This window comes from Procambarus clarkii, chromosome 30 (genome assembly GCF_040958095.1).
Source record: "Procambarus clarkii isolate CNS0578487 chromosome 30, FALCON_Pclarkii_2.0, whole genome shotgun sequence".
NCBI lineage: Eukaryota > Metazoa > Arthropoda > Malacostraca > Decapoda > Cambaridae > Procambarus > Procambarus clarkii.
This window is the reverse complement of record NC_091179.1, coordinates 13,603,418-13,626,691: the sequence shown is the minus strand read 5'-3', so window position 1 is coordinate 13,626,691 and position 23,274 is coordinate 13,603,418. Positions and strand designations below refer to the sequence as shown.

Below are 23,274 nucleotides of genomic sequence, written 5' to 3'. Positions count from 1 at the left end.
TTTTAATTTAAAAACATATTTGTCGTTGAGACCTTTAGAAAAAAAAGTAATGTATGGCATGAGCCGTAATGTAGGGTGGCGCGTGGAAGGGTAACCAGGCTGTTTGCTATTCAGGAATAGCCAGGTCAAGTCTGATCACCTGAAACGAGCAAGAGTCGTTAATGGAGTTTCCTTGAACTCTGACACTGTGTGTCATTATACCCGCGGCCTTCAGCGCCAGAATAAATATTTGTGGGGCGGCCTTCTCTGTCTGGGCCCTGGACCCCGGGGGAGAGAGAGAGAGAGAGAGAGAGAGGGATAGAATGGGATGGGGCACAAGTAGGTTTTAAACACTTATATTTTGTGTCTTCTTTCTCAATTCTGTTTCCCTCAGTCTTGTCTCCTATTCTTCCATTGCTGCACCCTCCACCCACCTCTATTTTTTGTTGAGGCGTAAAGAGGATCGAGTTATGAAAGCAGGCGGGCTGTCCGCCTTGCTGACACGGTGTTGGCAGCTAAGCTAAGCTTGCTCTCTCTTGTCAGGGAGCTGTGTGTGTGTGAGAGAGGTTCTTCACATGTATTTCAGCATATATGGATGTCTATAGATGAATACTGTGTAACATTCATATATACACACTCTGATGCTTCCACACATGTTGTTCTGTTTAAGGCTATTTATTTTATTATTATTATGTGTTGATTTATATATGTATACGTATATATATTCATATATATATATATATATATATATATATATATATATATATATATATATATATATATATATATATATATATATATATATACAGTTGTTTTCAAGTATTGGGGGAGGGATTTCTGGTCAGTATTTCATCGGGGGAATTATGTACTGTGGGGCGGGGTTTTCATCTAGTAAATCGAGGCTCTTGGGCCACCAGCTGTGGGAGCGGGGCGTCTCATCTTGGAGTAATCTTTCTAACATCGGGTCCTCTAACATTTCGATGGTGTTCCACACCCTGATGGCTTGGTGCTGTAGTCTGATGTTTAGTGGCTGTATGTTCAGGAGTTCATGGAACTCTTGGATTGTCTGATCATATGGTGGACGGTGTTTTGCTGCTCTCCTTAGCGCCTTATTTTGCACTGTTTACAGTTTTTGCATGTTTTCTTTAAGATGTGTAGTGGTACTGGGGGATACTCTAGATACGGCCGAACTAGAGCCTTATATAGGTGGATCTGAATGTTTGTACTGAGGCTTCGGAATCTCCTCAGTTTTCCTAGGGCTGCTTTGGCTTTGTTTAGTCGGTCCCTTACGTGAATTTTTATCCCCGTTCTATTGATCATAAGCCCCAGTATTCTGTCTACCTCCGCCTACCCGCCTCTCCCACCACTTGCCACCCACCACCCCCCTACTCACCCCCACCCCCAACTCAGCCACCACCCCCTACTCAGCCACCACCCCCTCCCCCTCCCACTCCTCCACTGTTCCACCATGGCTCACACAAAGTCAATAAGTATTAAGCAACGTGTAAAGCTGGTGGAACTGTTCCCTAACACGCTCACGGACCTCACATGAAAATGTAAACATTAACTACCTCCTAATTGTGGCATTTAATCACTTCAATAATCACCTCCTCCGGTTGTTTGCTCAATAATGAAGGGGCACTTTGTCGCTTAACTGCTTTCTTACCCTGTCTATGGAAGACTACGGAAATATATACTTGATATATGCCATTACAACTGAACGGTCCCGTCTGTGGTAAAGACTTCTAGACATCAATGAACTTTCTTATATATCCGTCGTAACTACTCTCTACCCCAACCAACCCTGCCTTCCCCTCACTCAAGAATTTTTGAGTGAGGGGGAGGCTCTCTCTCTCTCTCTCTCTCTCTCTCTCTCTCTCTCTCTCTCTCTCTCTCTCTCTCTCTCTCTCTCTCTCTCTCTCTCTCTCTCTCTCTCTCTCTCTCTCTCTCTCCTCTCCTTTCCAGAGATTGCATGCGAGTGCTTTCAGATGGTCCCAGTAATTTACTGTGTCTGAGCGTGCCGTATATTCCCTGTATTCTTTCTATTTTGTTTAAATCTCTTCTACTTTGTAAGATGAAGTGGATACTGAGCAGTGCCCAAGCCAGGATAGCGCGAATGATTGGAAAAGTGGGATGATTGTGGCAGCATCCCTGGATGATGTGATGAGTCGTAGTTGGCTGATATATTTGTTTTATGTTCACTGGACGTTAGGTCGTCTCATATTATTTTTGTTTTCTAGATCCTTTACTTGTTTTAAATCCGTGAGGAGTGCTGATTGCTTCCTGTATCCAGAATTACGTTTAATTTTAACGTTTAATGTTAATGTTAAAAAAATTCATTTTGGTTATCTTCCAATGTTTCCATCATTTTGTTGTAGTAGTAATAGTTGAGTAATTGCTAAAGGCACGATCTTCTAGCTGGAAACACATGTTGACAGGGAGCCGGTCGGCCGAGCGGACAGCACGCTGGACTTGTGATCCTGTGGTCCTGGGTTCGATCCCAGGCGCCGGCGAGAAACAATGGGCAGAGTTTCTTTCACCCTATGCCCCTGTTACCTAGCAGTAAAATAGGTACCTGGGTGTTAGTCAGCTGTCACAGGCTGCTTCCTGGGGGTGGAGGCCTGGTCGAGGACCGGGCCGCGGGGACACTAAAAGCCCCGAAATCATCTCAAGATAACCTCAAGATATGACATGGGTTGTAAAGCTGATTTGTTCCACAAGACTAGAAATCTGATTCCTGATCTTTCTTTTTTAAATATTTAATGTGTGATTTCATTCATTTAATTCTATTTACTTAATGTGTGTTGTTGGTGTGACTGCTTTGTAGTTTTTGTTAATGTGTTTACCTCCCTTGTTGAGTAGGATAATATATAAATGCTCATTTAAATGCCTGTGTTGGCCATTCTTCGAGGTTATCGGTGTGGGTGCCAACCCGTTCTCGCACTTGCTTATAGTCAATATTGGCTTATTTAATAAGTGCATATGTGACATACTAATTGATTGTGAATACTTTAGTTTACCTTGAAAAGCTTAATAGAAAACACCGACCTCATCTAACCTTCTTAGTATGTTAAGATAAGCATCTTATTGCTTCTTATTTACAATTATTACTTAATCTATCAACGGTATAGGTTAAGTAATAATTGTAAATTTCAATTATTTAAGTAATAATTGTAGAAGCTTTTCAAGGTAAACTAAACTATTCACAAACAATTAGTATGTCACATATGCACTTATTAAATAAGCCAATATTGACTATAAGCAAGTGCGAGAACGGGTTGCAACGTGCTGGTGTGGAGTGGTAACCAGCCCCCGTCGACGCAGGTGTAGGTGCTGGTGTGGAGTGGTAACCAGCCCCCGGCGACGCAGGTGTAGGTGCTGGTGTGGAGTGGTAACCAGCCCCCGGCGACGCAGGTGTGGGGTGCTGGTGTGGAGTGTGGCCATCCTTCACCTGGCAGGCGCATAACATGGTACCATTGTCGGTAGAACGTCGTCAGATTGGAAGCGTCACTCCGGCTGATGGAACCACCGAGTCATTTCCGGCCCTGGCGGTGTAGGGAAGGTATGGAATGAGGTAGAGGGAAGATTGAGAAGTTACGACCAGGGGGAGGAGGAAGGGAGAGAGAGAGATGAGAGATAAATAACGATAAACAAATAACGAAGCACACCTCTGGAAATGATAACGTTTCTATCCGGACCGATAACGTTTCTATCCGGACCCTTATCAAGACTTGTTGGTTAACAGTCATGTGGTAATGTCTTAGTGATGCTGATAGACTAAGAGCAGCGTGCATTATGTCATCTCCGCCTTGAGCAGTAGCGTCAGTGGTCGGTGTGACCTCTTGGCACTCTAGGGCATCATGGCATCCCTCAGAGTGCCTCACTCCGTCCTCTCAAAGGTGTCACGTGTTAATATAGGCATTTCAGGTACTCTTGTCCCCCCATTTTCTTTCCCTGAGTTGCTCTTGTGGACGATGGAATTCTTGACCAGAAGACACACTAGAAGGTGAAGGGACGACGACGTTTCGGTCCGTCCTGAACCATTCTCAAGTCGCCTGCAGATGGAATTCTTTTCCATGCTGCCATGACGCTCTGCCACTTGGAAGCAAACCCGCTGGGTTGTTCATCCTGCCACAGCTGCCATCCTGCCATTGTTCATCCTGCCATCCCAGACACAGCTGGGACTTGCTACACTTTTTTCAAGGGAAACAGTTTATCAAACAAGAAGATTAACGTTTATTAACTCGTAAATTACGTTATCTTGCGGATGCAAATTGGAGGAATCTTTTTAAGAACAGCGTCTATATTCGACACAAAACAAAGTTTTAAGAAAACAGACTTTTCTTTGCTCTCCTGTGTTAAGGCAGCGGTGAGGAGTCTTTGAAGACTGGCAGCGAGGGACAGGCCTGGGTGGGTGAGGGGGAGACATCCTCACAATGGATCAAAGGCTGACATACGTGTTTATTACTGGTATGAACCTCGTGCCTCTTTTTTTCACATACACACACACATGACACAGCACTGCTCCTGTGCCAGGTAAAGTCCTCTACGGGCTCACCATAACCCGTGCTACTTGGAACTGGTTCCGTGTTTTGTGAGTTTGTGAGTATAATTGCCTCTTCTTTCAGGAAAATCATACAAGCAGTAGCTATACATTTGCGTCTCCTACAGAGGAACATCTGAACATGTTACTACGTTACTGACGAAGAGTCACAATAACGTGGCTGAAGATATGATGACTCAAACCACACACCAGAAGACGGATTCATGAAACCACTTACGCAAGCACTTACGAACCTGTACATCTTTTCTCAATTTTTGGCGGCTTTGTTTACAATCATTAAACAGTTAATGAGCTCCGAAGCACCAGGAGGCTGTTTATAACAATAACAACAGTTGATTGGCAAGTTTTCATGCTTGTAAACTGTTTAATAAATGTAACCAAAGCCGTCGAAGATTGAGGAAATATGTACACGTTCGTAAGTGCTTTCGTGAATCTGGCCCAAGGAGACATTAAGAACATAAGAACAAAGGTAACTGCAGAAGGCCTATTGGCCCATACGAGCCAGCTCCTATCTATAATCACCCAATCCCACTCATATACTTGTCCAACCCGCGCTTGAAACAATCGAGGGACCCCACCTCCACCACGTTACGCGGTAGACAACGACGTTTCGCTCCGCCCTGGACCATTATCAAGTCGATGAGGGACGAAACGTGGTCGTCACATCTTCCGGTGTGAGTGGTGTGGTCATCACGTTACTATGTTATGTTTCCACCATAAAGCAAAGACTCAAAGTTTGTTTCCTTCCCGCAGGCGGTGTTGGCAGCGGTATGCAGGAGAGCGGCGACGGCGAACCACGAGTCCGCGTTAGTCAGGTACTGTGCTGCGCATGCGCCCTCTCCGCACCCCGGGGGAGGGTCGGGTGGGGGGTTGTACCAACGACTAATTTTTCAAATAATTTTGGCGCTTTTAATAGGGAGAGTTAATTTTTTTTTCCAGAGCGATTAGGTCTTTTTTATGGGGTGGGGATATGTTGTTGTAAGTATAGTTTTGTTTAGGCTGTGATGTTAATGGCATATGCTGCCTTTCTCTGTACAGGTAATGTATGTCTTTATTTTTTTTATTGCTATGTGTTTTATATAATTGTTTGAGAGTCTTGTCTGCTGCTACACGCCCGACCAGGTAAGTTATATTAGTTGATAACCAGTAATTTTAATAGGCGTTTTATAGTGTTTTGTGGAGTTTCTGAGCTGATGTCTGTTTTGTTCCAAGTTGTATTCATGTGTAGCTGTACTGGAGAGAGAGAGAGAGAGAGAGAGAGAGAGAGAGAGAGAGAGAGAGAGAGAGAGAGAGAGAGAGAGAGAGAGAGAGAGAGAGAGAGACACAGAGAGACACAGAGAGAGGAAAGAGGAGCTTGAGTGAGCAAAGAGGAGCGGTCTAAAAGCGTTCGATAAAAGTCTGAACAGATTCTTTTGTGCGCTGAAAATGTTCATTCGCCTCTGGCTAGTGTTATATACAAAATTTATATTGTGGATCCACCTGTTCTCAATTGTTTACTAAATCCTGTTCTCTGAGATCGTGGCCCCCAGGCCCGGCTAGTGGAGGAAAACTCCCGGAGCAGGTAAATGTAGGTGAAACTCCAAGTAAATGTAGAGTTCCAGCTTGAAGGAGCACACTGGAACCCTCCATGAAGTGCTTCACATACTTGCTCCTCGACCACCAGATGCTCATCCTCTCCTGTGTTGAGTACGATCATCAGGGTCAGGATTTATCACTTAAAGTGTTCACTGAGGTAGCCTGTTCATCGTTCTTCATCATGGCGGCTTAGTCTGTATTTACTGAACAATTTACGAGCTAGGAAATGCTATGAGGTACAAACTACGGGCTCACCATAGCCCGTGCTACTTGGAACTTATTGTACCAAGTAGCTAATCTTAAACAACAACATATGAGGTTGTTTATAATAATAAACATGGGGTCGAGAACGACCTCGTAGCGTTTCCAAGCTCGTAAACTGTTTAATAAATACAATCTAAGCTGCCATAATCGAGGACAGATATACAGGTTTCGTAAGTAGATACATAAGTGTACCTGTTAGTGCTGAATGTATATACTGGTCCTCCCCCCCCCCTCACAGATATCTTACTCTCGATGAGTGACAATAAGCAGTTTAAATTGGTCGTTTCCTTTGGATTGGCTCGCAAAATTGACATACTGGCCCGTTTTCTGTTTTGGGTCCTCTGGTGGGTTAGCATAAGAGAGTACTTTAGTACGACGGTTTCTTGACGTTGGGAAACCCTAGGGGGAAAAGACTGGGTGTGGATGCTGCCTTAGTTTCTATCGGTTACACGAACCATCATACGAGGGGGACCTGGTAGCCTGGTGGATAGCGCGCAGGATTCATAATTCTGTGGCGCGGGTTCGATTCCCGCACCAGGCAGAAACAAATATGCAAAGTTTCTTTCACCCTGAATGCCCCTGTTACCTAGCAGTAAATAGGTACCTGGGAGTTAGTCAGCTGTCACGGGCTGCTTCCTGGGGGGGGGGGGGGGGTATATGTGTGTGAATGGTGTGGGGGAAAAAAGTAATTAGTAAACAGTTGATTGACAGTTGAGAGGCGGGCCGAAAGAGCAAAGCTTAACCCCCGCAAACACAACTAGGTGAATACAGTTTACCTCGGTGTTCGCTTTAATGTGGCATTTACGCAAATGTTCGTACGCCAAACCAAACCACACACTAGAAAGTGAAGGGATCGACTTGAGAATGGTCCAGGACGGACCGAAACGTCGTCGTCCCTTCACTTCCTAGCGTGTGGTTTGGTCAACTCTGTTCGTATCTCTGCTCGAAGTCTCTGTTGCTCAACCGGGGGTTTGTTGAGGGTCAAGATACCCATAAAAAGATTCATAGAAAACACCGACCTTACCTAACCTTGTTAGTATCTTAAGATAAGCATCTTATTGCTTCGTAATTACAATTATTACTTAACCTATACCTATTATAGGTTAGGTAATAATTGTAATTACGAAGCAATAAGATGCTTATCTTAAGATACTAACAAGGTTAGGTAAGGTCGGTGTTTTCTATGAATCTTTTTAAGGGTATCTATTATGTTTAGTATATCACCTATGCACGTAGTTAATAAGTCAATATTGACTTTACGAATTTGCGAGAACGGGTTGCGAGGGGATAGGGAGAGGCATCACAACCCATGATGCTCTATAAACCATTGGCTTCCTTGATATTGATCTCTTCAAATTTGTGTACTACAAGCGTCGCCATTCTTTTTATCCCCCTCTGTGTCCTCTTATCCTCGTCTGATATTCCCGGGGAAATGTTTAATTATTGATCACCCATGTTATCTTGGCTTCCACCCGAGTCCATCTTATCTTGATGATTTCGGGGCTTATAGCGTCCCCGCGGCTCGGTCCTCGACCAGGCCTCCTTTTTGTTACACGCCCCAAGGAAGCAGGATGTCTAACTCCCAGGTACCTAGGTGAACAGGTTCATCAGGGTGAAAGAAACTCTGCCCACTTGTTTCCGCCTCCACCGGGCATCGAACCCGAAACCTCAGGACTACGAATCCGAAGCGCTGTCCACTGTCAGAAGCCCCTGCATACAGTTCATTCACTATATGTAACTAGTCATCAGCGTAATCATGCCAGACTTGTAGACTCTTCATTCGTCATAATGAAGAGGAATGTAATAATGTATACTGTAGGTGTGGCACTATTCCCATCTGGGGGAGAGGTTTTGGGCGGACTTCGGTGCAGAGGGCGACGACTTGTGGCGGGAAAGTTGTCCTGCAGATGGGATGTTCTTCCTGAGAAGCCTTCATAAAGTTTTCAAGTCATGTTTTCTGCATTTTGTGTGCTAGTAGATTTTTTTATTTATATTTAACTAATTGCACATTTGAATTTGCTAAAATTGTCTAGGAATGTGTATTGGTTGATGGTTTTGCGGCGCTGCCGCAAAACCTTTTCATTTCTGCCGTTATCTGCCTTCGTGCGCGCGCACACTACCTCCCCTCACCCACAACACACACACACCCTTTCCAAACACTCAGTTGTCCCTTTCCCTTCACACCTTCCCATCTTTTCCTCTCCATTTCTTTCCTTTGCAGGGCATGTCCAGCCCCCTCTTCCCGCCTTTCCCCTTCCCAAAACACGGCCGCCCGCCCGGCACGTCTTGCATCTTGAAAAAAACTCATTAGTTTTCCCCCCTTGTACGTGAAAGGCTCTCGGTGGTAAAGAGCTGCTGATCTAAATTTCCTTTTATATAACCGTGGCTGTTTTATTAAGTGTATGAAGCGGTCGTGTGTACTATTAAATGTTTCTTTGCGAATTGTAGGAAACAATCTTGTCTGTTATATCAGGATCATTTTTTTGTTTTATTTTATGTTTTTTACCATTATTATAACGGTAAAAAACGGTTAACGGTTATTATTTACAATTATATATATATATATATATATATATATATATATATATATATATATATATATATATATATATATATATATATATATATATATATGAGGATTTTTTGTTTTTCTGTCTCCTGTTGCTCCAGTCTCCCTACCAGTTAAGAGCAGACGTTTATCTGTTAAAACACAGTTAACAACTTTACCGCTCATAAACAGTTAATTATTACTTCGTTGAAAACTCTGTTCAAACACTAATCCTTTCTTTTATTCTTAAATTTGCTCGCAATGTTAATTTGTATGAAAAGTTATTTCGTTTTCTGTTGGGGTGCGCCTCGAGACGGCAACACTGGGAAGCTTGCTGGAAGGCTATTGGCTCACGCGTTCCCGCCATCCGCCCTCAACGGAATTCGAACGTTCCACTTCATCGACACGTTCGTGAAGATCGCGAACGTGTGAGCCAGTTTAAAATCTATACTGAAATCTATGTGCCCGCTCATTATTTTCCAGGATATTCCTGGAAACTGAAACGGCAGACTGAGTATCTACCTAATGATTTCTCTGACAAAGATTGCATTCCCAGTTTGGCCGAGACTTGCTAGGTGGGGAAATTCACGTTTTATTAAAAAAAATGACTCATTAAACAATAAAGACGTCTGTATTATTATGTATTTCGATTAAAATCTCACTTTTTTGTTGTCGGAATTTTGAGAGAGTATATATTTCCTTCTAATCTTCAGAGTTGAGTGTTATACGTCTTATTTTTGCCAGATTTTCCCTGCTAGCTGCACTGTCAGAGGGTTTTTTCCCTGCCAGGGTGTGCTGCTCGCCAGGAATTTTTGGTGCCGAGAGTTTCCCCAGTCAGATTTTTTCCCTCCCGGCTCTCTCCAGGAAATCTCTGGCGCTTTTGTTTTTTCCTATTGTTATTTTGGCGCCTTTTGTTGTTCTCACGTTTTATGTTCTTTGTTGCCCCTTGTGTTATTCTGTTTTATCATGACTGTTTACTCCCTCCAGGCACGCTGCTGCAACATAGAGGAATATACCTTTAAAAAAACGATGTACAGAAAATAAAGTTGCATTTAAAACCATAGTAATGAGAATATGGTGAAGAGTGTGTGTTCTTTTAGCTGTGGTACGCTAAATATCATGTTGTTGTTTTAGATTCAGCTACTCGGAACAAGTTCCAAGTTGCACGGGCTATGGTGAGCGCCGTAGTGGACTTACCTGGCACTGGAGCGGTGCCCTGTGCTAAATATCACGCAGCCTGTATATATATATATATATATCCTAAGATCAGGCCTAGGCAGATCAGGTTAGGAGTAGTTTTGTTAGGTCATGTCAAAGTCAGTCTGAACTGCGTCATAATAGGTTGTACGAGGTCCTATGTTACCGCTTTTATACTTTACTCCCCCTTATCTCTTTTCTTGCTCTTATCTCTTCTTCCTCCTCGTTCCTTACTGTCACTACAGCTCTCTTCAATAAAGACGACGTTACAGGCACTCCTTGAGACTCTCCTTCGGGAAATTACCAGACTGATTTAACTAGCTGGTTAATTGGCAGACCGTTGCTCTTGGCTGCTTCATTTCGCTTCCCTTACCTGCCACGTGCTAATGGCTGTTTCAGTCGCCTTTCGTCAGGTTATTGTTGTGATCCTGGTGGTGTCTAGCTTTTTATGCTATATATAACGTTTTTGTGCTAAAGTTTGTGGGGTTAATATTGTTCTTGAGGAAAACATTTATGTTTTTCGGAATACGCAAAAGTAATTTCATTAAATATTCCAATAACCTCGGATCAATTTTTGTTTCTTTTTGGCTAATGAGAGAAAGTTATTATGACAAAAGTTTTTGCATTTTGAGTTGTGGATGTGCAGAAAATGGAAGTAAATGAAGGGAGAAAGTTTTGCTTTTTTGAAATTTGTTCAGCCGTTGCACTGTAGCGAAGCGCTTAGGAAATAAATTCAAAAATTTTTCTCGAAATTCCCGGCATTTTATTCAAATTCAATGTTGGTCATTTTTTTTGTCGTAAAGCCAGAATAATTGCCGTGTAATTATTACCTAGCTGCAGTACTGTTATTTTAATTATTACCAATTTGTTTTTGGCTGTGTATAGCATTTTACATAAAATATTTGGCTTAGGGCGAACCGTTATATAACGGCTCCTTTGTTGCATTTCAAAATCGAGTTTAAAGGGTAAACTCCCCCCCCCCCCTCTCCGCACTGGTGTCCGTTATTTTGTAAATGTAAAGTCTTAACAAAGGTTAATTACGTTTATATGTTTTAATTTAAATTAAATGTAAATAAATTCGATAAATAGATGGGTGATCAGATATATTTACATTTATATGAGTTAACACTGTGTGTAGTTTGCAGTTTGTTAGTGTTCTAGTTGAAGATGAAAGGTCAACCACAGTCTTGTGGTGTTACCTTGTCTGTATTGAAAGGTCAGAGGCCATCTGGTAGTGTGTATGTATTGGTACTTGATGATCGGTCTTGTAGCGTAGTTACCTAGCAGTAAATAGGTATACCTGGGAGTTGACAACCTGTTCTCTTACAAGTCTGAATTTGGCAGTTTGCCCGTATGGACAAACTGCCATTTGGACAAACTGCCCGGTCGACGACCAGGCCTCCTGGTTGCTGGACTGATCAACCAGCCAGGACAAGACTCAACCAACCAGGAGGACAAGACTTGTGGTACAATGACACCATTGTGACAAACGGGTGACTGTACTAATGTTCTCTTTCCTACCCAAGTCAATGGGTGCTCAGCGGACGCTGGTGTGAGTGTTCACTTGGTATACTTCAGGGGTGAGTGAGTATACTTCCCCAGATGTTGTTGTGTTAGATTCAGCTACTCGGAACAAGTTCCAAGTAGCACGGGCTATGGTGAGCCCGTAGGGGACAAAATGCCCCTGGCACAGGGGCATTTTGACGTATACTCTACTTAAGGCCAAAAAATTGTCGTACTAGAAAAATGAAAGCGGCTCGCGAAATTGACATACTGTTCCGTTTTCTGTTTTGGGTCCTCTGGTAGGTTAGCATACGGGCATTTTAGTACGGCTGTTTCTTGATGTTGGGAAACCGTTGGGAGGACGGGTTAGGCTGTGGATATGAGACCCAACGACAGTGAGGATATTGTGAAAGATTAGTTTGTTTGTGCATGAGTCAAACACGGAAACTTTACAGCGGGGGCTGAGTCACCGCGAAAGGAATGTCGGAGTTTTTGAAAGATTATCTCTTGCCTAACATCAAACAAGGATTCTTGCAACGTGATATTTAAAACGAGCCATCCGCGCAGCGTATCGGATGTTGCATTGTATATTGCCAAACAAAACGCTAATGCACCGTGACTCGACATCATAAGACTGCACAATTTATTGGAAATATTTCGTAGTGTTCAAAACAGGATATATAAAGTTGTTATAAATATACAGCATACTGGAAATACGCGCCCTTTATTGCAAGCATTTCACTGTGTGTTTTTAAAACGGAAAACTGCATATAAAATATATGACTTGGAATATATATATATTGTGTCCATTTTTATTTTTAAACTGAGTCTATGTGTTGCCCCCGTTAAGCATGATGGAACTTTTCTCAATATGTATTTGCTTACATGGACGATTGGGGCAAAATTTTACTTTGCATATTATAAGCAAAAAAAACAAAACAAAAATTTGTTAGTGATTTATTATGCACCCGATACCCATCCCGTGGGTAGTGTTGGGCTCCATATCTATCTCGTGGGTGGGTGTGGGGGGGGGGTTATCTTGAGATGATTTCGGGGCTTAGCATCTCCGCGGCCCGGTCCTCGACCAGGCCTCCTTTTTGTTACACTCACCGAGGAAGTAGGTCGTCTCTAAGTCCCAGGTACCTATTTATTGCTAGATGAACATGGGGCTTCAGGGGTGAAAGAAAGTCTGCCCATTTGTTTCCGCCTCCACCGGGGATCGAACCCGGAACCTCAGGACTACAAATTCGAAGCGCTGTCCACTCAGCTGTCAGGCCCCTGTTAAATATAAACGTGAAATGATGCCGCGGAAGAACTAAAGAGCCGAAGAGAGTAATTTGAACACCTGGCACATGGCACTGATGAAAATGATTTCCTCAGTGCTTATAATTAGTGATGATTGATTGGTGAGGATTAAGCCTTCCAAGAGGTGGCACGGGCACGAATAGCCCGTAATGGTGGTGGTGGTGTTTCAGATTTAGCTACTCAGAACGAAGTGTCCATGTAGCACGGGCTATGGTGAGCCCGTAATGTTGTGATGGACAGGTGGTTTATTTGATGCACTGGCCTTGAAGTAGATGTGAAGTAGAGACTGATCTACTAATCTACCGGCTGATGGTAGAGCCGGACCAGGCACAGCTGGAGGGCGGGACGCCAGTCGCACTCGCAGGTAAAAAGTCACGCTGCAATTTACAGTAAATACACATAGTACATTGTAAATATGTTACGATTTGAGTTAGCCTTGGCGTATATTTCTGTTTGCATGCCACCAGGTCGAAATGTCATCCTGTCTGTTGTTCGCAAGTTGGCCGCGATCCAACTTGAACGTAAGTCAAGTTCTTGAACTTCAGCACTCGTGAAACTGGGAAAGTAGTGAAGTTGGTGTCTGGGGACATTACCCCACGGTGAGGCTAGAGGTCAAGGCCGTGTCTAGGGACATTACCCCATGGTGAGGTTTCTTCGTTTTCCTCGTCAGTTCCCACTGGGAACTATATATATCGCGATCATGTCCTTCTTATATTCTCCAATGGGGTGATAACCCAGTTCCTTCAAGCTTTCCTAATACATCATCCCTCTCAGCTCATGTTCCCGTTTAATTGACAACATCTGGACACGGGGGGACAAGGAGCCAGTTTACACCAGCCCATGGTGGTGCCCCATGTCTTGCGTTGCTCTGTTTTCTTTTGTTTTGCCCGGGAGGACTAGTTTATTGGGCAGCCAGTGCATCGTTTTCTATGCTGACTCTTTATCATCGAGTTTCCATCATTCACGAACTTTGGTATGGACTTGTTTGACGAGGTTGTTAGCCTCTAGTGTGACCCTTGAGAGGGGATACGCTCGTTACTTCTTCCTAGTGGTTACAATTTCCAAGAGCAATGGCAGTTCATAAGAACATAAGAACAAAGGTAACTGCAGAAGGCCTATTGGCCCATACGAGGCAGCTCCTACTTCAACCCGTTCTCGCAAATTTAATAAGTCAATATTGACTTATTAGTTGCGTGCATAAGTGACATACTAAACATAATAGTTTCCCTTGAAAAGCTTCATAGAAAACACCGACCTTACCTAACCTACTTAGTATGTTAAAATAAGCATCTTATAGCTTCGTAATTACAATTGTTACTTAACCTATTATAGGTATAGGTTAGGTAATAATTGTAATTACGAAGCAATAAGATGCTTATCTTAACATACTAAGTAGGTTAGGTAAGGTCGGTGTTTTCTATGAAGCTTTTCAAGGGAAACTATTATGTTAAGTATGTCACCTATGCACATATTTAATAAGTCAATATTGACTTACTAAATTTGCGAGAACGGGTTGCCTACTTGCAGGCGATGAGTCACAATAACGTGGCTAAAGTATGTTGACCAGACCACACACTAGAAGGTGAAGGGACGACGACGTTTCGGTCCGTCCTGGACCATTCTCAAGCCGATTGACAGCTCTTACTTATAACCACCCAATCCCACTCATATACATGTCCACCCCACGCTTGAAACAATCGAGGGACCTCCACCACGTTACGCAGCAATTGGTTCCACAAATCGACACCAAATCAACGTCATTAGAATTCATTTCAACGTTCCATCAACGGTGATGGCGTTGATTTTCAACGCCGAACCAGTGTCACACTTGGATATTATGCCCAGTGGGTTGTATAACGGTATAGCGTTGATCTCGCTCCCTCAGGTAATCAGCACCGTTGTGAATAGTTTGGTAAGGTCCTCAGTGGCTTCTAGACACGCCGGTCCAGGACGTGTCTAGAAGATTCAATTCTATCTTAGAATCAATTCTAAGATTCAATTAAGCACCCATCAGGAGACCTGTTCTCTTGCCTTGATCGTAACTGTTAACCCTGGCAGTTATCACTACGTTCAAGAGCTCCAGAGCGCTACGAACGTCTCCATGATAACTTCGGCCTGAGGACGACCTCGTAACGCTCCGAGGTCGTCCTCAACCCATTATGGATAGCTTTCTAGAGCTCGTAAATTTAGTAATAACTAAACTGTTATGATCTCTTCTAAGACCTTGAACTCTGGCTTGTAAGAGTACCTGAAGCTGGTATTCTCGGTCCTCTTCTTTAGTAAGTGTTGCTGGTGCCAGCTACCGCAGGATTCTGGCCTCTCTTTACGTGTCTTAAGTGTCCCAGATCCACTTAAGACACAGGCTGGAATCTTCTTTACAAACTCCTCTGTAAACTTCACTCCCTTTGACTTTCTTGGTAAGTCTCGTCATTTATGGTTTCTTATGCACTTCTTAGTAGTCTAGGTTGATCCTTAGGTTTTGGGGTTCTTTGTCCTGATATCCAGAATTTTTTTTCAGGCTTTCCTGACGCACGCATGCACACGCACGCACGCACACCGTCACCTCCCCAAGCAAGTGAAGCGTGACAAGTGCGTCAGAAAACAAATGAACGCTTCCATGCACTTCCTCCACTTTAAATAACTCAGGTTTTTATGGAAGACGGAAAAAATCTTAGAAATATTACAGAGGCGCTGGATGACGGAGCTTCTTGTATATGTATACTTAGAAGTCTGAATGTGGGCGTTGATGTTGGTGAAGTATACAGGAGGCGTCAGTTATACAGCGGAAGTATGCATGTTAAGCAAATGTTTGGGGGGGGGGGAGTATCCAGGTGCACAAGTTCGAATCCTTCTCATAGCTCCTACGGATTTTCTCAGTGCTACATTGCTTTATAATGTGATTTCTTTGTGTACATACAGTTTAAGTATGTTTGATAGTTTTGTATGTGGTTACCGATGTGTGTTTCACAGATAAAGAGAGAGAGAGAGAGAGAGAGAGAGAGAGAGAGAGAGAGATAGATGAGAAGAGGAAGAAAGATAGAATACATTAGTCACCCAAAAAACCCACTCAACAAGGCCACGACGAAGACTCGTTGACGATTAATCACAGTTTCCTCGTCTCGGGTTTTAATACTTTTTTTCCGGTATATATTTTTTTCCCTAGTGTCGTTAATTCTTCCCTGGCCACTCGTGCCGGGAGTCCAAGCGACCGACGGAACCTGACCGTAAAATAATGACGAGACTGTTGATAAAACATGACTGCCTTCATGCGATTGGCGCCGACCTGCCTAAGATATCCGTGAATGGGGAGAGATGAGGGAGGGCAACCCGTTCTCGCACTTGCTTTATAGTCAATATTGGCTTATTTAATAAGTGCATATGTAACATACTAATTGATTGTGAATATTTTAGTTTACCTTGAAAAGCTTCATAGAAAACACCGACCTCACCTAACCTTCTTAGTATGTTAAGATAAGCATCTTATTTACGGGCTCACCATAGCCCGTGCTACATGGACACTGCGTTCTGAGTAGCTAAATCTAAAACAGCAACAATGTATATGTGTGTGTTGCAGATTTACTGGTTACTCATGCCCGTGCCACCTTAATCTTCATCGATCAATCAATCTGTGTTGCAGGTGTCCTCCACAGCCCACACCTGCAACACAGGCCCACACCTGTGTTGCAGGTGTGGGCCTGAGTGATCGAGAGGGGGGGTGGGTACAACCAATAGGGAGGACACGGGGGATTGAACAAATCACGCGTACCTTAGGCCTGCCCATGTACCTTAAGTCTTGCACACTGGACTCGTAATCCTAGGGACTGGGGGATCGATCCCCGGCGATGGAGGGAAACAAATAGGCAGAGTTTCTTTAACCTTGATGCTCCTGTGCACCTAGCAGTAAATAGGTACCTGGGAGTTAGACAGCTGCTACGGGCTGCTTCCTAGGTGTGTACTCACATAGTTGTGTTTGCGGGGGTTGAGCTCTGGCTCTTTGGTCCCGCCTCTCAACCGTCAATCAACAGGTGTACAGATTCCTGAGCCTATTGGGCTCTATCATATCTACACTTGAAACAGTGTAGATATGATGTGTGTGTGTGTGTGTGTGTGTGTGTGTGTGTGTGTGTGTGTGTGTGTGTGTGTGTGTGTGTGTGTGTGTGTTGGAGGAAAAAATCCGTTGTTTGATTGACAGTTGAGAGGCGGGCCCAAAGAGCCAGAGCTCAACCCCCGCAAGCACAACTAGGTCAATACATGCGACTGTGCTCACCATTCAGTCATTATTGGAGAAGACATTCATTTAGCTTCCTTTTGACCGCCCACTGCAAGACGTTCCATTCACTTGTAAGAAATTCCAAGTGTATGGAGAGGCAGTTTCCTGTATCCTATAACCAGAGTGTGTGTACTCACCTATTTGTGCTTGCGGGGGTTGAGCTTTGGCTCTTTGGTCCCGCCTCACCTACGCCTATGTGTGTGCGTGTAGGGAAGACAGTCTGGTGGTGTGGTGAGCCCCACATGTCCCCAGGGGTCTGCACGTTAGTTAGGGGTCAAGAGAAGAACCTAGGATGTGACTAGTCTGGTGCAACAGCCTGGTGGATCAAGCTCTCACAAGTCAAGGCCGGGTTTGGGGAGTAGAAGAACTCCCAGAACCCCATCAATCAGGTATTAACCAGGTGATGTCACATCGTTTTGCGTGACATCACATTCTCTCTCTCTCTCTCTCTCTCTCTCTCTCTCTCTCTCTCTCTCTCTCTCTCTCTCTCTCTCTCTCTCTCTCTCTCTCTCTCTCTCTCTCTCTCTCCATTCATCCTCTTTGCACCCTCTTTCTATTTTTTTACTCCTCTCGCCCTTCGACCCCCTGCCTTGCCTCATGTGCGTTCTCTGGTGAATCATGCTCTTGATGCCACGGGCTTGACGTGATAACTTGATCCAACAGGCTGTTGCTTGCAGCGGCCCGCAAGGCCCACATATCCACCACAGCCCGGCTGGTCCGGCACGAACTTATATAATTGTTCCTTTTTAACACGCCTCCTATGTTCCGGCAATATGACTTATCTTTGTTGGGAGGATATTGAAAAGAGCCAGTAGGGACCTTTGATACTCATCTTGGGTCAGATTCACGAAGCAGTTACGTAAGTACTTACGAACCTCCACATCTTTTCTCAATGTTTTTTGCGGCTTTGTCTTCAATTATTAAACTGTTAATGAGCTCCGAAGCACGAGGAGGCTGTTTATAACAATAACAACAATTGGGAAGTTTTCATGCTTGTAAACTGTTTAATAAATGTAACCAAAGCCGTCAAAGATTGAGAAAAGATGTACACTTTCGTAAGTACTTGCGTAACTGCTTCGTGAATCTGCTCCCTGTCAGATAAACTCACTCACGCCCTATAAAGACGCACAGGGACAATATTGTGCAATATTACATGCCCGCTGCCGTGAGAAAGTATTATGCGAAGAAATCGCTAAATTAGCATAACTATATAGCACATGAATGGTATAGGAGGACGTTGGCTAGCCACTTGGATCATCGGGGATTGAACGCAAACCTGCAAGAAACGAGGTCGTCTCGAGTTCAAGTGGAGAAACGCTGCCAAATGATAATATGAGACAATGCTAAGATAGGCAACCTCTTCCCACCACCACGAGAAGAATATGGGTGGATTCAGCTACTCGGAACAAGTTCCAAGTAGCACGGGCTATGGTGAACCCGTGCTTGAGTTGATGGGTGTCCATGCTGGTGAAAGTGGTCATTGATTGATGACGATTAAGGCACCAAAGAGGTGGCACGGGCATGAATAGCCCGTGAAAGTGGCCATTGTTGTGTGCGTCCGTAAACAAGGCTCCAACGTGAGGTGTGTGTGTGTGTGTGTGTGTGTGTGTGTGTGTGTGTGTGTGTGTGTGTGTGTGTGTGTGTGTTCACGCCACTTTCTCATTACCATCCAAATTTTATATACTTAATCTGCGTCATGCATGCTCTAACCTGTTAAATGTTGCTATTAAGTTCCTGTTGCTAACAATCTAGTTAGTATATATATATATATATATATATATATATATATATATATATATATATATATATATATATATATATATATATATATATGTATGCGAAGAAGCTTGAATGGTCCCCCAAGCATATATGCGACTGAAAACTCCACACTCCAGAAGTGACTCGAACCCACACTACCAGGAGCACAATGCAACTGGTGTACATGGTACCCCTTAACCGTTTGACCATCAGTGACGGTCGGGGGGAGTAGAAGAACTCCGAAACCCTCTCCAGGTATAGTCCAGGCAAAACCGTTGCAATGTTTACGGAGTGGCAAATCGCGAGAATAGGCTCAGGTGCGTGGGAGGAGGAGAAGGAGGTCCGTTAGTCTCCGAGCACGTAGGGCGTTGGTCAGCGCTGGTCTCAGTCTGCTGGAGACAGATCTACACAACTGTTAGTGCAGGGGGAGAGTAATGGCGTTTGGTCTTCAGCTTAATCATCGTCTATCTTTTTCCAGCGAATCTCCTCCTTCCTGACAAAAAAAATCGTATAAATTGTTGAGTAAATGATAGGCAGGTAGGCATACATATAGTAAAGATAGATAGGTAGATTAACATTCAGTAAAGGTAGACAGGTAGGCACACACGTATTGTACCGATAGACCGGCATATATACAGAACAGGGGCCAGATTCAAGCAGCGGTTACGTAAGCACTTACAAACGTGTACATTGAAATTGAAATTGAAATAAGTTTATTGAGGTAAAATACACACAAAGGGATGAGGCAGCTCAAGCTATACTCACCCCGTTCAGTACATCGTGTTAATACATACATATACACACATCACAAAGAATAAACATATTACCAAACATTCTGAGAACGTGTACATCTTTCCTCGATCTTTGACGGCTTTGGTTACATTTATTAAACAGTTTACAAGCATGAAGATTTCCCAATCAACTGTTGTTATTGTTATAAACAGCCTCCTGGTGCTTCGGAGCTCATTAACTGTTTAATAATTGTAAACACGGCCGCCAAAGATTGAAAAAAATGTACAGGTTCGTAAGTGCTTCGTGAATCTGGCCCCAGATATTTGAACTCAGAAGAATGCAGTAATGAAAATGTTCACGAGAGAGAACACTAGAACGGTACACGAACACAACAGCCTGAATCAGAAAAGGTTTAACTGTCTAAGGACAGACAACGCTAAACCTTAGACGGGAGATGCACGTCAAAGATGGTGGACAGCAGAGTAAACAAATTCAAATTCAAATGTTTATTCAGGTAAAGTACATACATACAAGGGGTGATACAAATATTGATGAATTTCTAGATAGAGCTAGTACATACAATGCCTAAAGTCACTATTACGCAAAGCGTTTCGCGCAGGAAAAACACTGAAGACTAAAACTTAATACTGTGAGTAGTTCGGAAGTACCATTCCGAACCCAGATAACGAAAGTCTTCAGAACTTTGTACTGGATCTTTGATCTTTGGATCACAAATGGACCTTTGAGAGATCAATTTACTCAGCTTACTTCAGCAGCCCGTCCTCCAAACAAAGATCCAAAAGTGATTCCATGCACCCGCCAAACCCCCTGTTTATGAATGAAAAGCGGTTTACACACGACTCACAACTGCTGACGTTCGAACATATCCGGAACAAGTGTTTCACTGACGAATTTTGTTCGAATCACAACGCTATAAATGCTTCACCCACGTACTACAAATACAAATAATCGCCAACAGAACCTAAACACCTAACCTAACCTAACCTATGCCTATATATGCACAATATGCTAATATATTATAATATTAATTTATATTTGAGAAAATTCCTGTTTTGAATGAACAGCATGTAAAAATTTATGAATGCGGCTATGGGGTTGACTGCTGGATTTTGGACTTGAGTCGAGGACGGGTTGCTGACTTCAGACCAGTACTGGATTGCGTGTGGTTTACAACAAGAGTAGTGCTAGAATTCAGGGGCCTAGTTTAATGTTACCCAGTAATTTGTTCCATAAATCAACGACCGTCTTTGTAAACCACTATTAACCCAGGTCTTTTCATTATCTAAAATTAACCAATTTCACCATTTACCTAAGTGGTGAAAGTCACCTCTATGCACAGCAAGAGAAAATACGAGAGAAAACACGACTTCAAGATAATTAAAGCTCACAGATAAGCCTAGATTTCACCCCTTGTTGACATTGATAGGGAAACAGAATGGTAAAAAAAACCGTGCATGATTTTAATTTGATGCTCTTGTGCCTGACAATAGCCATATACGATCCAAGACTTTACTTTCTCTGCGTAAAAATAGAGCCGCGTGTAATTCCACTACTTTATCTTCATTTGGATGCTGCTTAATACGTCCAAATTGAGACGTGTTAAGTATGAGGACGTGTTGCGGTGGCAGGCAGGCAGGCAGGCAGGCAGAGGCACAGACAGTGAGGCACGACTAGACACAGAGAGCCCAGACAATCTCTTTCCTCCACCAACTCAACCACGGCACAAAGTCAACTCATCATGTTCCCATGATTAAAAAAGGTTCCCGGTCTCCTGCTCTCGCTGCTGTGACTTCGATATTTTGGCGTACGTGTTCGCGGGCTTCGTACGTGGCGGACTTCACATAATATTCGGAGTTTTGTGAACTTTTCTTCGTAATTAAGATTCGCTGTACCATTAACGAGCAAACGTTTTGTGGTGGTTAAGGGGGGGAGGGAGATGGTTGGGTGGGGGGAAGAGCCAGGGGGGAATGCCTGACGTGGCGGTTACTGACTGTTGTGTGTTTATGAAATTCGAAATTTGAATTTCGAATTTTCATTTGAATTACGAAACTGTTCACTAAATTTTTAATATAGCCATGGGTTAAAAGGTACCCCCCCCCCCTTGTGTTATTTAAACCCATATCCTGTTTCCTTTATAATTTAGACCAATATTAATACCGTTAATAAAATTGTTTCAGTAGTTTTCAAATATATGATTGCATCATGTTTTGTTTACTTCCTTCGTGTATATTCAATTGTAGAAATGTTGACAATGTCGTGATTTATATAGCAAATCTCTGAACAAACTTGTAAACACTTCAGCTTAGGCCTGTCATTGACGGCTAACTTGTGGGTGGGGGTTAGGCATTATCATGATGATGATGTAGGCATCATCATCATCATCATCATATCATCATCATCATGCCAACCGCTGGTGAAATCAAATACAAGATGTATAATTCGTAAGGTCTGTATCACCGACTGTGATAAAAAGCAAGTTTTACAACGAAATAGCCTAGCCAACGGAGCGGCGCCAAAGCTGACAGGCAGTTACGGATGACCAAATCAGTGAGCTGACAGGCGTTCGCAGACAGTTACACCCCCCCTAACATACACCTACATGAACACGAACAGACAGGCACAGGCAGACCCCAGGAAGGGGGGTGGAGGGACAGACAGACAGACAGTCAAGCACGGTGTTGCTGACAGACACATGGTATTATTGAGCCTGGCGGGCTTGTGGGCGGGTTTAATATTAGCAACAAGTTGGTGGGCTGCAAATAGACCTAACCTGAGGTCACTATAATTGAATCCCTCTTCGCAGCGTTTAATTAATGCTGCCTATTGTATCTCGGCGCACCTGCATATATGCTATATATATATATATATATATATATATATATATATATATATATATATATATATATATATATATATATATATGCAAACAAGCCTGAATGGTCCCCAGGACTATATACAACTGAAAACTCACACCCCAGAAGTGACTCGAACCCATACTCCCACAACTGGTATGTACAGGGACGCCTTAATCCGCTTGACCATCACGACCGGACATAAGGAAGTGATAGCCGAGGCTATATGAACCACTTCCCCGCCGGCACTCGGATGGTAATCTTGGGCATAGCATTTTATCAAATCACCTCATTCTTTGGGGCACACGTGAGGAACACAAATGCAAACAAGCCTGAATGGTCCCCAGGACTATATACAACTGAAAACTCACACCCCAGAAGTGACTCGAACCCATACTCCCACAACTGGTATGTACAGGGACGCCTTAATCCGCTTGACCATCACGACCGGACATAAGGAAGTGATAGCCGAGGCTATATGAACCACTTCCCCGCCGGCACTCGGATGGTAATCTTGGGCATAGCATTTTATCAAATCACCTCATTCTTTGGGGCACACGTGAGGAACACAAATGCAAACAAGCCTGAATGGTCCCCAGGACTATATACAACTGAAAACTCACACCCCAGAAGTGACTCGAACCCATACTCCCACAACTGGTATGTACAGGGACGCCTTAATCCGCTTGACCATCACGACCGGACA

At 43.4% G+C, this 23,274-nt stretch overlaps 1 protein-coding gene across 26 annotated transcripts in view; it reads left to right on the top strand.

The window, feature by feature from the left end:
• Positions 1-23,274, top strand: part of LOC123765573 (serine/arginine repetitive matrix protein 1) — a 779,721-nt gene that overhangs the window by 653,309 nt on the left and 103,138 nt on the right. For all 26 annotated transcript variants that reach the window (XM_069333893.1, XM_069333900.1, XM_069333897.1 and 23 more), the window contains one exon: positions 5,297-5,358. In XM_069333893.1, coding sequence (XP_069189994.1) covers positions 5,297-5,358 — 62 coding nt within the window. The remainder of the gene's footprint in view (positions 1-5,296; positions 5,359-23,274) is intronic.